This window comes from Ornithodoros turicata, chromosome 2 (assembly GCF_037126465.1).
Source record: "Ornithodoros turicata isolate Travis chromosome 2, ASM3712646v1, whole genome shotgun sequence".
Lineage (NCBI taxonomy): Eukaryota > Metazoa > Arthropoda > Arachnida > Ixodida > Argasidae > Ornithodoros > Ornithodoros turicata.
In genome coordinates this window covers 17,036,501-17,052,235 of record NC_088202.1, presented here as the reverse complement: position 1 = coordinate 17,052,235, position 15,735 = coordinate 17,036,501, and the positions used below count along the sequence as shown (strand labels likewise).

Genomic DNA, 15,735 nt, shown 5'->3' with positions numbered 1-15,735 from the left:
GCAAAAGTAAAATGAACTTACAGGCGAGAAATTAGTTTTATTTTTAAACGTAATCTCCAGCTGGCACTAGTGCACTTGTCCCAGCGTTTCACGAGTGTTTGGATGCCAGCAGCGTAGAAATCTTTACCGGCGCGTCGCAGCCATGATCGGACCGCATTCTTGACCTCGTCGTCGCAGCTGAAGTGGCGGCCCCCAAGGAACGCCTTCAGTGGCCCGAAGAGATGGAAATCGCTAGGGGCGAGGGCTGGACTGTAAGGAGGATGTGGAAGCAACTCCCAGCCAAGTTCCTGTAAGTTCCATTGTCCTGTAGGAGGAGGACTCCTTTGGTGATGAGGGCCGGCCGCTTTTGCTTCAGCGCCTTATGCACATCCCTGAGAACCTGGCAGTAATATGCACTATTGATGTTAGCTATTGATTAGCTATTAGCTCGTTAGCTATTTGATTGATATTGATATTGATGTTAGATTGATGTTAGTTATTGTGTTAGCACTGGGCAAAAAATCAACATGAACAACGCCACCCTTGTCCCAGAAAACCGTGGCCATGACCTTACCCGCAGACGGGGTGCTTCGGAACATCTTGGGAGCTGAGGAGCCCAGATGCTTCCACTGTTTTGATGCACTTTTAGACTCAGGAGTGAAATGGTGCACACACGTTTCATCGCACGTGATGATCCGATCAAGGAACGGCTGTCCTTCAGTGTCAAAACGGTACCTTAGCTCTTGGGAGATTTCCAGTCTTCTCTGCCGGTCAAACACGGAGAGCTGCCTTTTGACCAAACTGGCACTAACTTTGCGAAACTGGAGGTGTTCATGAATGATAGTGTTCAACGTTCCCACAGAAAGGTCCGTCTTTCGAGCTAGTTCGAGACATGTTATCCGTCGGTCCTTGAGGACCAGACGCTCCACAACTTGGATGTTCTCAGGAACTCTGACACTGGGCTCTGAGCCGCCCCGGCCGGGATCGTCCTCCACTGATGTACGGCCGTCTCGGAACCGTTTGCACCACTCAAACGCTTTGCTGTGGCTAAGTGTATCGTGGCCATACTGAGCCCGAAGTCGCCTGTGAATTTCAGATGACTTTACGTCTTCATTCACGAGAAACCTCATGAGAATTCGCTGTTCGATGTGCGCGCTCACCTCGTTGTCGGCCATCTTGTCCAGCACCTGTCTTCTGTTTTGCACAAACTTTGGACCACCTCGTGGTGGACGCGGAGGCCTGTCGCGTGTGAAAATGACGAAAAAGAAGTAGCGCGAGCCATGTGCACACTCAGGACACAGAAAGTCCGGTTTGACTTGAACACCCCTCGTATTTTACAAAAGTGCTATGAACACTACGGCCAGGGCGAAAGCGACGAATGAAGATGGCCATCTTTCGCCGCTGCTTATCGTAGTGTCTTGTACATATGCTGAATATGAAACCAAAACTCGAGCGCCTCACAACGTGCTAGCGCACAAAAAACGCCACCTGGGATTTTTGAGTTTTTTTCAATCTTTGAGAGACAGAGAGAAAAAAAAAAAACGAAAGACGTGGTGAATATTTCCGGGTATTTTTCCTTTCTTTACACCACATCGAATAACCTGAATCTTGTTAGGAAACGAGCTCGTCATCAAATTCTGGGTCGTCATCAAATTTGCTGTTTTCGTTCCACCATCATAATGTACCTATTTTTTTGAGTATTTCCATAGACGACCTGGGAGGTACCCAAAATCCACTATAAAAAATCAACTGCTTGAAAATAAAACATTAAAGAATAAACTGCTTAAAAAATACACGCTTCAAAATAAATCGGGAAGAACAAACCGGTTAAAATATCACCGGTTAAGAATCCACCATTAAAAATAAACTGTTTCAATATCATCCCATAATCTAGCACGGCGGCGGATTTATACGGGACTGTATGTCTACGCAGGGGATAGGTATGATATCTACATCGTATCGGCCGAGGATACCCTTATTGTGTTAAGCTGGTTTAGTGCCGTCAGTTCGCGTGTATCCGTTGGTTTGTGTCGCTTGTTTTTGTTCCTCCATCTGTGCTAGTTTCCTCACAGCTTCGCTTGGAGGAGGAAAAGAGTGGTGTGGAAATGTTGTATTGAAACCTGTGGGAACCAAGGTTCCCACTCTCGGGGGGTCGGCCCGTCCGTTCAGCGAGCAGAGAAGACGCAGCACAGCCCAATAACCGAGGAACAAAAGGTTTATTACCAACAGTTACAGAGAGAAGAAGATGTGGCTTCCAGCCGGTACGGCAGTTGAAATCCCAACTCCCGAAAAAGCCTCTCGCCTTGCTTTTAGAGCCCGTTAGCTATCGTTGCAGCGCCCCCTATCGCTAACACCAGTCCCACGTGTACAGATGGTACCGGTGATACCTGGGCGGTGATAGCTTATCACCCACACTCCCCCACCCCAAAGTTCAACTCAGTGTCTTCTAGAGATCTTCGTCAGATATGTCGGGCATTTCGATGATGATATCCTCGTCTTGGCGTGCTGGGGCGTGATGGGCGGGCGGCGGTGGAGGGTCCTGTCTCAGGAGTTCCGGACAGAGGCGCCTGAGGGTGGCCAATGCTATAGCCACATCGATGCCCGAGGGTCGTGCTGCCTCGATCCTTCAGCGGTGCAGGGCGCCTCGTTGGTGTGTGGTTCGGTGGATCACCGGCACCGCGCAGACCGGGCAGAGGATCCTCCGTTCTTCCTCAGTCAGTGGCAACGGTGGATCTCCGATAAGCGAGAGCGTAGCTCCAGTGTCGATAAGGGCGATGTAATCTTTACCCAAAATTCGAACAGCAATGTTTGGTTCTATATCCTGAATGTTATCCCGGACAGAAAAAGCAAAAGGTAAAAAGCTAAAGCGTCTCCGTTTTTTATCTTGCTGCTTGCAAACCCAGCTTTAGAATGATTAAGGCCGGTGGTAACTGCCGACGTCGGTGAGCGGGCGTTCAGTGACGTCGGTTTCGGTCGTTTCCCGTTTGCAAATTACGGGAATTCCGTCTGCCACGCAGGCAGTCCCGACGAAAATGGTCGGGGCCATACCCGCAGACCACGCGCAATGCCGTTCCAAGACCTCTTCGGGTGGTGGCGGGGGCCGATACTCGGCGTCTGCCAGGAGGTCGCCTTGTATAGTAAGAGCCTCCTGGGCCAACGCTTCTAGTCTATTGAAGCGCTGGGCTCGGAGATAGGGCCGGAAGCGCGGGTGGCATTGTCGGATTGCCCGTGCCACCCGTTGTTCCTCTGGAGCGGTGGGATCTGCTCTCTTGTACAGTTCTTGTAAGGCCTGAACGAATTCCAATAGGCTCTCATTAGGGTGTTGAGTTCGCCTATGTAATTCCTCTAGGATACGGTATTCGTAATCCGGTGGAAGGAATTCGTTCTTGAACCGCTGCTGGAAGTCCCGCAGGGACTTAAACTTCGACTGCAACCGAAGCCAGCGTGCGGCATCTCCGATTAGGGCAACCTGCAGGACGCGTTCTAGCAGAACTTCCTCCGAGATTCCCATGCCAGTCTGATAGGCTGTCAGGTCATCTAGGAAGTCTGTGACCGACTTTTTGTCTGAGTACCCGGAAAAGGTTGGGACGGGTACAGAGAGTCGTAGGCGTCGTGGCGCTTGAGCCTGTGGCTGCGAAACAAACCCGGCTGCAAGGCGTTGCGTCGTCACCGTACAGAGCTCTGTTATGCGTGTCAGTAGCTCTGTCGTAGAATCCCCCAAATCCACCCTACAGTTGCTAGAGCCATGTGGTATGGCCCAAATCAAGGTGAACTGCAAGCAAGGGGCTTAAACTAGCCTCACAGGACCAAACTATCCTAAACTATCCCAAACTAACCGAAACCAAACTAACCTATCCTAACAAAGCCTGATCTAACCCGGCGCAAATTGCAATCAGTCAGCCTCCGTGCTAGATGGTGAGGGGATTTTGAAACACTTTATTTTTAATGGTGGATTATTAAACGGTGATCTCTAAGCGGGGATAGTAAGCGGTTTATTTTAGGAGATATATTTTTAACCGTGTATTTTTTAAACTGATTATTCTTGAATGATTTATTCTTAAGCGTTTATTCTAAATGGTGGATTTCAAGGACCCCCCCCCTCCCGAGAAAGCCTCTCGCCTTGCTTTTAGAGCCCGTTGGCTATCGTTGCAGCGCCCCCCATCGCTAACACGAGTCCCACGTGTACAGATGGTACCGGTGACACCTGGGCGGTTATAGCTTATCACCCTCAAACCCGAAGTGATCAACGGTAGAAGCGGAGCTCTTATTCGTGCTACTCAGTGAAATTTGCGTGCTTCCTGGGTCACTTGTGTCGATCAGCGAAATATAAATGTCACTAGTCACGTCTTCTTGCACAAACGTACGGGAACAAAATCGTTTTCTTGACCGTTTATTTTAACGATTTCGAAGCGACAACCACATATAGCTCACTATGTGTGTGCTTGTGCTTCTATGTCGTACGCGGTTTCCACTGTCGAAAGTCTGCCGCTGTCCTTTGCAATAGCTGCCTCATTTCAACAATAAACGCTTTATCCGTTGCGCCGTGACTGTGCATATCTCTTGACTGACAAGTTCGTATATCCTTTTGCACTAAATGTTGCTGTTTCATTGCATTGTCGGGCACATGTCTATGCAAATTGACAACGCAGCGGCCTGTTATTTAACTTAACGATGCGCACGTACGTTGATGTGCGCGTGTGTGAATGTCATACCTAAGCTCAGTGACTTGCCCAGACACCCAAACATTCCACAAGCCTCTGTGAGATTGCGCTATATTTTGTCGAAAAACATGTCAACACACCTCTTTGCAGAGCCCCCCAGCCCCCCCCCCCCTCCCAAGGACAAAATTTTGGATAAACCACTGCCCGTGTTTTCGTAGCATGTATACAGTTGATGTGCTGTGGTGTGACTGTGCACCTTTCTTTTGTGAGATCACTGAATACATATGGACTTCAAAACAAGGAACAATGTGGTCAAAGCTTTATAGGAGCACTTCACAGTATTTTCCTCATTTTTATCTCTATGACTTGTGTATCGATAATGGCCCACTTTTATGTACTGGCTCCTGCAAGTTACGTGTACTAAGACAGGAGTAGGCCACAGAAGGGATGGCGTGACATTGCTTGTGCACAGGGGCAGATCTAGGATTTTCCCGAGGGGGGGGGGGGGGTCCGCTGTGGACAAGTGCCACGTGCATGCTGGGATTGATCCACTGAACCCTATGTTCAAGTCCGGAATTGAGGGGGGGTCCGGACCCCTGGACTCCCCCCCCCCCCTCCCTAGATCCGCGCCTGCTTGTGCACCAGCTCCCGCGGCATAGTGGTTAGGGTGATCGCTTTCCACGCCGAGGCTGGGAGTTGTCTTTTTGTCTTTGTTTAGGAGGAGAAGAGAGGTTGGACACGGGTTTGGCACCGGCAGTGCTGTCTCAGGTGTTCCCTCGTTTTTCCGAAGACTTTCCAGACTGATGTTGGCACAGTTCCCCCGAAGTCGGCCCAGGACACATACTAACCCCCCCATGCCCCCACTCCTTCCTGCTGTCCTCTCTCCACCTGTCCAGGTGATCTCCACCGAGGTTATAAGAAAGTGTTGTCACACAAAATATTTGTTTGTCCAGATCTGTACGCCGCTCATCGCCACAATTGCTTCGTTGCGCAAACCGAAATTAAAAAAAAAAAACACTGCTTTTAGCACACAATCTTGTTGCATGGCTAGCCCACTGGTTATGGAGTGCATATGGATGCCTCTATCTAGTCTTTTCAGGTGCTTCTGATCACAAGACGTCATTCTCCCTCCTCCACTGACACCAAAAACTTGTTAAATAAGTTGTTAAATAGCATCTGACTGGGCTTGTTGGCGATTAGCACACTATCTGCAATTCATCACTTTACATAGCCGCTAGACATCCAATGACAGGTTGTATCTTTACGGATGCTTCACCTCAAACATGAGGTAGGCTCCGAAGAACAGCATACAGTTTGTGGAAGAGTTATACAATTAATTAGGCATCCTGCTAATTTTTAGATAGACAGAAGACTATCACGATCTCTTTAAATTGTTCTTGATCACACTAAAAGACGATAAGTGTAATGTCAAAGAAGAATGACAGAATAAATCTGGTACGTTACCTTTAGGAAGTAAATTTATCAGCCTTTTTAATGTAGCAACCAGTTAGCAATGATTGGTTCTCAGTGAACCCATGCCAAGACCAAGAGAGATTTTTCATGAAAAGAGGCTCCCAAGACATGGATATTTTGGCGACGTTGTGGGAACTTTCCATTATACTTTGTTCCAGACAGTCACTCCCTCTTGTGTGAGAGTCAATATTTTCAGTACTTTCTGTTTATTTACTGATGATTTCCTTTGAGCCACATAGCTAAGCAGGCAATTCATTCATTTGCCCTCGTGATCAGCTTAACACTGCAGTGCCATTTATGTGTAACAGGAGCGACATTCATCATAAAATTGTTCATTGAAGCATCCCATATGTGATGTGCACTCTGCTTATTGCTGTGTTTTTGTTAGAGCCAGAGTATCTCCACCGGTGGCGTAGCCACGGGGGGACTAGGGGAGCACGAGCCCCCCCCCCCCCCCCTACCTGCCACGGACCAACTAATGCAAATCGTGCAAATCCGAGGAGAAAAAATATATGGGGGGGGGGGGGGCGCACTGTGACGATCGCGAAAGTTCTTGGAGTTCACGGCATCTACCTAAGCAGCACTCTTGTGAATGTCTCGTGACACTGCCTCAGTGGTCATGACAGCCTACATGTAACTGTATTGTTAACGTCCAAATCATGTATTTTCATTTTTTTTTCACCCGCATTTTGCGGTGTACACAAGTATGCGTGTGCAGTCGCACCCAACATCAGAGGGGGGGGGGGGGATGAGGGGAAGTGGGGTGAGCTTTCGTGTCGAGCCCCCCACTACCATGGACGTCTGGCTATGCCACTGATCTCCACCGAGGTTATAAGAAGAAAGTGTTGTCACAGAAAATATTTGTTTGTGAGCAATGAAAGGTTCTTCTAGAACTCCTTTTTGATTGATTGTCACATCTGAGGTTATCATGAGCAACAAAAAATCAAAAATGTTTAGTTGGAGAGGTGATGTCGAGGCTGTTCGCCAGACTTCAGTGGGCAGGTTTAGCTGGTGCTTCACATAGCACAGTATATCAACATATGCGAGGTGACACTATTTCGCAATGGTGAAATCCTAGTTCCACCACAGCCTGTACTTACAGCTCCTGCACTTGCCCTGAATCGCATATTGCTTTGAAGGTTTTTGTGCACTCATGGTTTTAAATTTTGTGTGTGCATTTCGCATTCAAAACAAAGTGCATTTTTTGTATATCTGCTTGTGGCTTGCTCAACAGCCGAGTTCACTAACAAGCAGGTGGGCACTAGTTGGTCATCCTTCCTATATCACAAAAATCTTAATAAGCAGAAGTACGTTCTATGTTACCGCAGCCAGAGTGTACATCAACCCGGTACGTGCTTGTAATAAACCCCTTGAATCTCATCGGACTTAGTTTGGTGCCATTAGATGGTGTAACAGGGATTAATAAAAACCCTGCGCAACCGGGTGGGCTCATGCAAAACTGATAAAAAGCATCTTGCCAGTAATGGAGTGACACTCTTAGAATTAATGGAGGGAATCTCTCAGAGTGACACCACCAGAAAATTTTACGATCGTGCAGTCGTGCAGCCACTCCATGCACTAAAAAATCAGTCTCGAATCTAGCACGACGAGCATTTTGCAAAGCCCTCACAGTGGTCTCCGATGTTACCTCCGTGCAAAGCGGTGTCGTGGTCTTTTAGAAATGGTGGCGCATATAAGCGCTACCCAATGTCATCCTGTAATTACAAACACGCATGAGACAGACATGAAACATTGCAAATCTAACAGGCTGGATTTAACACGCCGCCACTTCTACTCTTCCTTTTGTGTAGTAATGAATAACGCCAGCTTTCATCTAATCCACAATCGAGATCTTTGGCCAGAGGGCTGTCCCGTGTATTTTGTGACAGTATTCCTTCACTGGAGGCTACTGTAAGTGCTACTACTTTATCTGTACATTCGGCATGACTAACATGTTTTCTGTATATTATCAGAACGCTAGAGGTCTCCGCACAAGGCAAAGCGTATTCTCAGCTAACCTAGTGGCTTCCAGTTACGAGATTATATGTATTACCGAAACTTAGTTGCATTCACATTTTCTTAGTTCCGATTACTTTGGTAACGAATATCAGGTCTTCCGGCGTGACAGAGATTATGGCTCATTGGGTCTACAACTTTGTGGGGGTGTCCTTATCTGTGTTATGCATCTGTTCCTGCCTTTCGACGGTACTACCTCGAAAGTAATCACTAGAGCCCAGATTCCTAGGCAAATGCCTATTTTTGTTTGTGTGGTTGTAATAGTGCCTTATCAACACAGGAGCACGAACTTGGTGCTGAGGAACCTCCTGTATCGATTTGATAGTGCCTATAAATGCCTGTTCCAGCATTAGTGCCCATTTTGGCAAAACTCCGATGCCTAAAACTCCGACTACACATAGAAAAATGCGTTTAACAGCGCTAAGGCGGTGGCGAAATCCGTTGGCCAGGTGAAATTGACAATGGTCATGTCGCACATCCTTTTGAAGCCATCGATCGCTTGAAAGACGCGAGTATCTCAAAAGTGCTGAAATGTAAAGCTGATAATTGAAAATCTGTTACTCTGTACAGTGGCTCGTTCTTTCTCTACCTTCTAGCATTGTGTGGTTTTGCACGTCGTAATTGTAAAATATAGGCATGTTTTGCAACGGTGTTGTCAGGTGTGGGATGAAAGAGGGGCTATGACGAATGAAGGTAGGCACAGGACAGGCCTGGTACGATCCCTACAGTTTCGGAACGTGAGGTAGCTGATCTCCTTGCAGGCAGTCGGGGCCAGAGTGGAGTTTCTAGTCCACTATAGCCATAGGTACACGAGCGAAAGGGATATCATGTTTAGTGTAAGCAAACTTCATCCCCCATATGTGCCTGCTATTGCGAGACTTGTGGTAATGCTGAAAACGAAATGTAGAAGGTGAAGCTTCAAAGGTTGTAGGACTCAGAAATTTGCGCGTTAGACTAAAGCCTCCGACGCTCCAAGCCCATCTCGCATAGCGCCAGTACGCTGCCCACGACAAGCCCTTCTGAGAAGTGTCGTGAAACGGGTGGTAATGACTAGAAGCCTTGTGACCACAGTAGGATGGATAAGCTTTGGATTTCGTGCAGCAAAAAGATTAGAAAAATAGTCACGACGCTCACGAACGAAGGAAGTCACTGTGCTTTGTTCTGTTTGTCTGTTCCAGCCTCAGAACATCAATTTCCATCGTCACAACTCTATTTATCATATTGTTCTTGCAGATGTAACTTATTTATTCACTGTGTTTTTGCACTTTCAGAGCTACAGATGAAAAAAATAAATAAATTTATAGTGCTTATAAGACAATTTTTAGTGCCTCAATTTTTTTGCGCCTTTTATAGGTGCAAAATTCCGGGCTCTAGTAATCGCGAGTCTGTCTGGGTCGAAATACCACTTCATAATAATAATCGTATCATTGGCAACTGTTACCGTCAGCGCAAATAATATATCTGACAATCATGCTATTCTGAATTGTCACTTTTTGCTGTTTAGTGATTTTAATTACGAAGTGTCGATTGCTTAAATTTTAATTATAGCAGCACATTTGGCGAACTAAGGCTCAAGGTCTCGTATCTCCTTCAGTTTCTCGATTACCATAGCCTTCTTCTGTCAAATATATTTAAGAGCTGCTCCTCCAATACACTGGATTTGGTAATTAACAACTTTCATATGAAAGACATAATAACCACTTCAATGGTGAAAGAAGGAAGTCACTGAAAAGCTAGCCAGCTGTAGTGGTTGGTTTGTCCCTCCAGATGACTCACCCTTGGTAGTCGCAGGAGAGGTATGTTAGCTTAGCTCAACTGGTAAGAGCCCTGGACCGGTAATCCAGAAGATGTGGGTTCGAGTCCTACAGCTGGCTAACCTTTTCAGTGAGTTCCTTCTTTCATCATTAATTTCTTAGGCACTTGAGGCTTTGTATGTGTTTGTCCTTTCTATGTGTTCCAGCCTCAGAGCATCAATTCCTATTATAACCACTTCAACCGCATTAGTTAAGCCTGAGAAATATCTTCCACCCTTGGTCACAATTTTTCCCCTTATCACTAATCGACGATATCCAGAGGTCAGAAACGGCTATGAGTACAGTAGGGGCGACTACTTACCTCTGTGCAGATATTATGTCAACGCTGACTGGTCTCCAGTAACAAACGCTGATGACGTTAATATTGCCACAGCTAATCTTACCAGGGTAGTTCTTGATGGCATTGACAGATTTATTCCAAAACGTAAAGTCAAATTGAGAAGATACCCTTACTGGTTTTCTCGGAACCTAAGATGGCGCATGCGCAGAAAGCTTCATTTTCACCACAATGATGTCACTATGTCACACAATAAATTTTCAGTTGTTCGTCGTCAAATAAAAAGGTTATATATGTTGCTGAGTTGTAAGGTATCGCCCTCTACTTCTAGTCTTGCCTTAGATACGGCCTCCCAGACGTGAGCTAATCCTGGTTGAATTGTGCAAAGGCCTCAGAATCAAAAGGAGGGCCATTGTCTGTCACAAACTCAAAAGGAATACCAAACCGTGCATAGACTTTCTTGAGCGCTTTGACAACTGCCTGGCTGTTGGTGGTGTTCATGAGCTGCAGCTCCACATACTTTGAGAAACAGTCAATCACAATAAGATATCTTTGGCCACTGACGTGAAAGAAATCTATGCCGAGCTTTTGCCGCGGAAGACTTGAAAGAGGTACTTTTAGCAAGGGTTCTTCGCTGTTTGGTCGCTGGAAGCTCTGGCACTCACAGACCATCTGCTCAATGTTTTGTGTCATATTCGGCCAATACAAGGACTCTCGGGCACGGCTCTTACATGCTGTCATTCCGCAATACCCCACATGTAGTTTATCGAAGGCGTATTTTCGGTACTTGTCAGGGATGACAAGTCGCATGCCCCTGCATAGGAGACCTTGTTCAAAGTAGAGCTGATCATGGCAACCCCAGTAAGGTTGAAGCTCTTGACTCAAGCGGCGCCGACTAGGAGGCCAGCCATTGCGGCAATAGGCATTAACAGTCTGCAAACGCTCATCTTCTATTGTAGCACGGCGAATCCTGTCAAGAACATTTGACGATGCAGTTACCAACACAGCCAGAGTTGCTTGTTTGGGAGTTTGTTCCATGGTTGTGATTGTGACAGACTGGAGTGGTGCCCGTGACAGAGTATCCGCAATAACCAAGTCCTTCCTAGGTATGTGCTCTAAACGTAAATCGTACTTCTGTAACCGAGATATCCAGCCGTTGTAGCCTCGGTGACGTTGAATCATACGACTTGTTCATTAGCCCTGAGAGTGGTTTGTGATCTGTTTGCACCACCACTGATCGACCGTACACAGAGTAATGAAAAATGTTCTGCACCAAACACAACAGCTAGCAGTTCTTTCTCAATCTGAGAAAAGCGGCACTGCCTCTCAGTGAGGGCAGCTGACCCATAAGCAACCAGGCGGTTGTCTTGAAGCAGAACAGCACCCAACCCCTGCGAGCTGGCATCGACTGACAGCACAACAGGCTTCGAAGAGTGAAAAAAATGACAGTACAGGAGAGGTGATGAGGTGTTGTTTGAGGTCTTCAAAGCTGGTCTTACAAGAGTCGTCCCAAAGCCACATACTAGATTCCTTTAGCAGTTGACGTTTTTGATGAGTGCGACGCGTGAGAGATTTGAGACAAACTTTGAGAATTATGTAACTGTGCCCAAAAATCTCTGCAACTGACTTTTGCTTGTCGGTGTCGGAAACTCGGATATAGCCTTGACTTTGACGGGGTCAGGTCTAATTCCTTCTGTGGTAATCACATGTCCGAGGTAAGTGACCACAGGAGACACAAGCTGAAGCTTACTTTTGTTGAACTTCAAGTTGTGCTTTCGTGCTATTTCGAATACCCTTGCCAGTTGCTTGTAATGGTCGTCAAGGTTAGCAGAAGCGACAAGGAGGTCGTCAAAGTAAGGGTATATGTGTGGTTCACCCTGAAAGAGCTCATCCATTGTTCGTTGAAACTCTTCAGGCGCACAACTGACTCCATAGGACATGACTAAAAACCGAAAACGGCCATAGGGGGTAGCAAAAGTGCACAGCTTGGAGCTCTCGTCATCTAGTTGGAGATGATGAAAGGCATGAGACGCATCCAACAGTGTGAACACTGACTTTCCATGTAACCGCACAAACAGTTCATCCTGCGTTGGTATCCGGTAATGCGGCCGTTTGATAGCTTGGTTGAGATTACGAGGGCCCATGCAGATTCATAGAGCGCCGTCTGCCTTAGTAATAATGACGATGGGACAACAACAGTCTGTTGTTTCAGTCACTTTAGCAATGATCTTTTGATCCAGCATTCGTTGTAGTTCACGTTTGAACTGCTCCTCCAGTGCAATTGGTATCTTCCGAGCTGTTGAAATTGAAGGATCAGCATTCCCGTGCAACATGATGTGGTGCTCCCCTGGGAGACGTCCAGTGCCTTCGAACACATCAGAGTAACTGTTTAGTAATTCGTAGGGGTTTTGCTGAGTTGTTGCAGATACGCGGGATCTATTCAAGGAGCTTATATAGTCTTTGGATTAGTCCAAACTTTTTGCACGTTTCTAACCCCAAGATAGAGCTAGCACACAACCCTACTACAACAAATGTCACCTCATGCGCGTCATTCCTGACAGTGCGTTTCACAGTTACCTCCCCTACAATGGGGAGTCTCTCACCAGAGTAGGTGACCACGTTTGCAGAGGATGGTCGAAGAGAGTGTTGTTGCAGGTGGCACAGCTCTTTCTTATTCTAACTTAAATAGTATGTTATGTCCTTGAACCTTAACCAGCTCCGTCCAGCTGTCTTCATAGATGCTGCTCACAGTTAGTACGTCGAGTGATACAATATCTCTTGAAGTGGTCAAACAGTCTTCACAGTCCTGAAGATCCAGCTGCTGAACTTGACGTGGAGGTTGAGAACTGCGAGTGAGTCGACTTGTGGAAGGCTGTCTACAGACGTTGGAAAAATGATTCCAAATTCCGCATCTTCGACACTGCTTTCCAAACGCGGGGAGCTTCTGGGGGCGTGGTGCTCACCACATCTGGTGCAAGGTCGCCTGTTCTCACATTCAGACTGTTGAACGAAGCCTAGGTTCTGACGCTTAACATGACGCTGTATAACTTCCACCGAGTGTGACTCATTCCTCACGCCGAGTACGTGATGCTTGGAGAGATTCGCCGATATACACTGCTGAATGACAGTGTCCAAGTCCATAGCTGGGTCTCGAAGTAGTCTTTCACGAAGAGCATTGTCGTTAATGCCGAGAATAAGACGATATTTGACATTTCGTTGGTATGCGTCTCCGAAGTTGCAAGCTTCCGCTTGGAGTTTAACACGAACCAAAAGCTGGTCAAAAGTTTCTGCAGGCGATTGACGCAAATTGTGAAACACAAACGAGGCATGCGTTAAATTTTCGAACTTCTTGAAATTCTCGTTGAAGGTGCTCAAAACCTGGGCAAGCGTCCTTCTCTGACCATCCTTTATCGGGGGGAACTTCAACGTTTGATAAAGTTGGGTGACCTCTTTTCCGAACACATGAAGAAAAACGCAATTCGGGTTTCATCTGACTCTACGCCGTACTTGCACGCCTTTTCGTAGATTTCGTACCTGTGTCTCCAGTCGCGCCATGCTTGACAAGGCGTTGACGTCGCTTCAAATGGTGGAATTTGCTAGAGAAATGAAGTCATTTGGAATTACCAGGAATGGGGGCAGGTTCTTGGACGTTCTGACACCATGTTATAACTCGGATGGTTCTTCAAAAAATAAAAAAAAGAAGCGGCATGTTGTAGAGTTGTGAGGTAGCGCCCTCTACTTCTAGTCTTGCCTTGAATACGGGCTCCCAGACGTGAGCCAGTCCTGTTTGGTCTTCTTCTCGCTTACTTGTAAAAGTACCATGGGGAGAGCTGGTCGCTCTGTGGTCAGAGAATAATTGGTCAGAGAATAAGAAGAATTGGAGAAAACTTTGTCAGAGAATAAACGTGTTTATCAATCAGCATGCATCCGAGCCATCCGAGTTATAACAATATAGATGGGATTTACACAAGTATGACACTTCTGTAGAGGGTTCGCTTAATAGAAATCCTAAAATGTTCCGGAGATATGTTAGAATCAAAATGTCGCCTGACCCCTGTTGTATGTGTTCGTTAGAAGGCAATGTCCCTGTGACTCACTCCCTTGAAGTTGCCAATGCATTTGCTAAGCAGTTTGCTGAAGTAGGTTGAAAACAACAACAACAACTTTATTTCAGGATAATGGGTGGGGAGTTTTATCGCCGGGGGCGATACTCTACCCCATTGCTGGAGGTGAAGCAGGGAATGAAGGAATGGGTCCCGTTACAATGAGGATCGAAGTCCTGTGGCGTCCAAAAATGCGAAGAGAGCCTTGAGGACAGACCGTTGGTGAGCTGGATGCGGCCTGGGGCCAAGTAATTTGATGAGGGAGAGGGGACGGGAGTCGAGCTCGTTGAGGGAAGCGGAGAGTACGGAGCGGGAAGGGTGGTAGTGTGGGCAATGGAGAAGAATATGCTCGAGATCTTCAACAGCACCGCAGTGACTGCAGTGGGGAGAGTTAACTTGTCGCAAGCGGTAGCGTCACTGTGCTGTGAAGGCCACGTCGAGGTGCATTCGCTGAACTAATGCGGCGTCTTGACGAGAGATATGTGCTGGCATGCGGAAAGCGAGCGCTGGGTCAACTCTGCTCAGCATGACGGGGGGTAGTATGTCGGCGATCCGTTGGCGGCTAGCCAGAGGAGTCACAAGGCTTCGAAGTATGGACCGCCGATCGCCTCTCAGCAGTGCAATACGCGTCCGTCTGCGAGACGAGAGAGCTGCTTCGGCGGCGCTGTCCGCCAGTTCATTGCCTTCGACACCGCAATGGGCGGGAACCCATTGAAGAGCGAGCCTATGTCCTGCTTCGTAGACAAGTTTGTAAGCGGTTAACACATCCAAAACCAACGGGACGGAGGAGCCTCGGATGCCAGAATTTTCAATTGCTTGCAGCGCATATGCTGAGTCAATAAAAACCACCCAATTCCGGGGTGGGAATGGAACGATGTGCTGCAAAAAGAAAAGTATGGCGTAGAGTTCCGCAGCTGTGGATGATATACAATGCCAACGGCGACGTCCTTGAACTACACCTTCGTCGGGGATGACAAATACTGACGCGGACTTGCATTTCGAGATGCGCCATCGGTGTAAGCGGAGGTAGAGGTGGAAAACTTCGCGTCGACGAGAGCAAAAGTGGGCTCGAAGGACTTGAGGGGGAACCTGAGCTCTGCGGACCTGGAGGTCAGGAAGCCGTGGGAAGGTGGGTGGCACAGGCAGAGCCCAAGAGGCGTTCGGCGGTGTGACATTCCTAGGTGTGAAGCCGGTGAGAGCGTGGCGTGTCCTCTGCGCCACGCGATGGAAATCACTTTCAGGACCGTAACGAATTTTCCTGAGGAGTGGGTGACGGGGAACGTCCGCACGCAAACGTAGGAAGTGTCGAGCCGTTTCCCGCTCACGGAGGACCTCCACCGGGAGTTCTCCAGCTTCAGCTAGGACTTGCCGTGTTTCAGCCATTCTTGGAACGCCAAGGCAGCGACGAAGGC

At 47.5% G+C, this 15,735-nt stretch overlaps 2 protein-coding genes across 2 annotated transcripts; both read right to left on the bottom strand.

Annotated features, from left to right (window-relative positions):
• Window positions 1–205: 205 nt before the first annotated feature.
• Window positions 206–1,154, bottom strand: LOC135384355 (protein GVQW3-like). The gene is made up of 2 exons (XM_064613561.1): window positions 792–1,154; window positions 206–379 (listed from the first exon to the last, which is right to left on the bottom strand). Exons 1-2 carry the CDS (start codon window positions 1,152–1,154, stop codon window positions 206–208), a joined length of 537 nt encoding a protein of 178 aa, XP_064469631.1.
• Window positions 1,155–10,583: 9,429 nt separating this feature from the next.
• LOC135384354 (uncharacterized) lies at window positions 10,584–11,402 on the bottom strand. Its single transcript, XM_064613560.1, has one exon. It carries the CDS (start codon window positions 11,400–11,402, stop codon window positions 10,584–10,586), a length of 819 nt encoding a protein of 272 aa, XP_064469630.1.
• Between the last annotated feature and the right edge of the window lie 4,333 nt (window positions 11,403–15,735).

Coding starts and splice junctions, on each gene's coding strand:
- LOC135384355 (XM_064613561.1), bottom strand. CDS start 1,154: ATGGCCGACAACGAGGTGAGCGCGCACATCGAACAGCGAATTCTCATG. Junction 380..791: donor AACACCTCCAGTTTCGCAAA/GTTAGTGCCAGT, acceptor TATTACTGCCAG/GTTCTCAGGGATGTGCATAA.
- LOC135384354 (XM_064613560.1), bottom strand. CDS start 11,402: ATGATTCAACGTCACCGAGGCTACAACGGCTGGATATCTCGGTTACAG.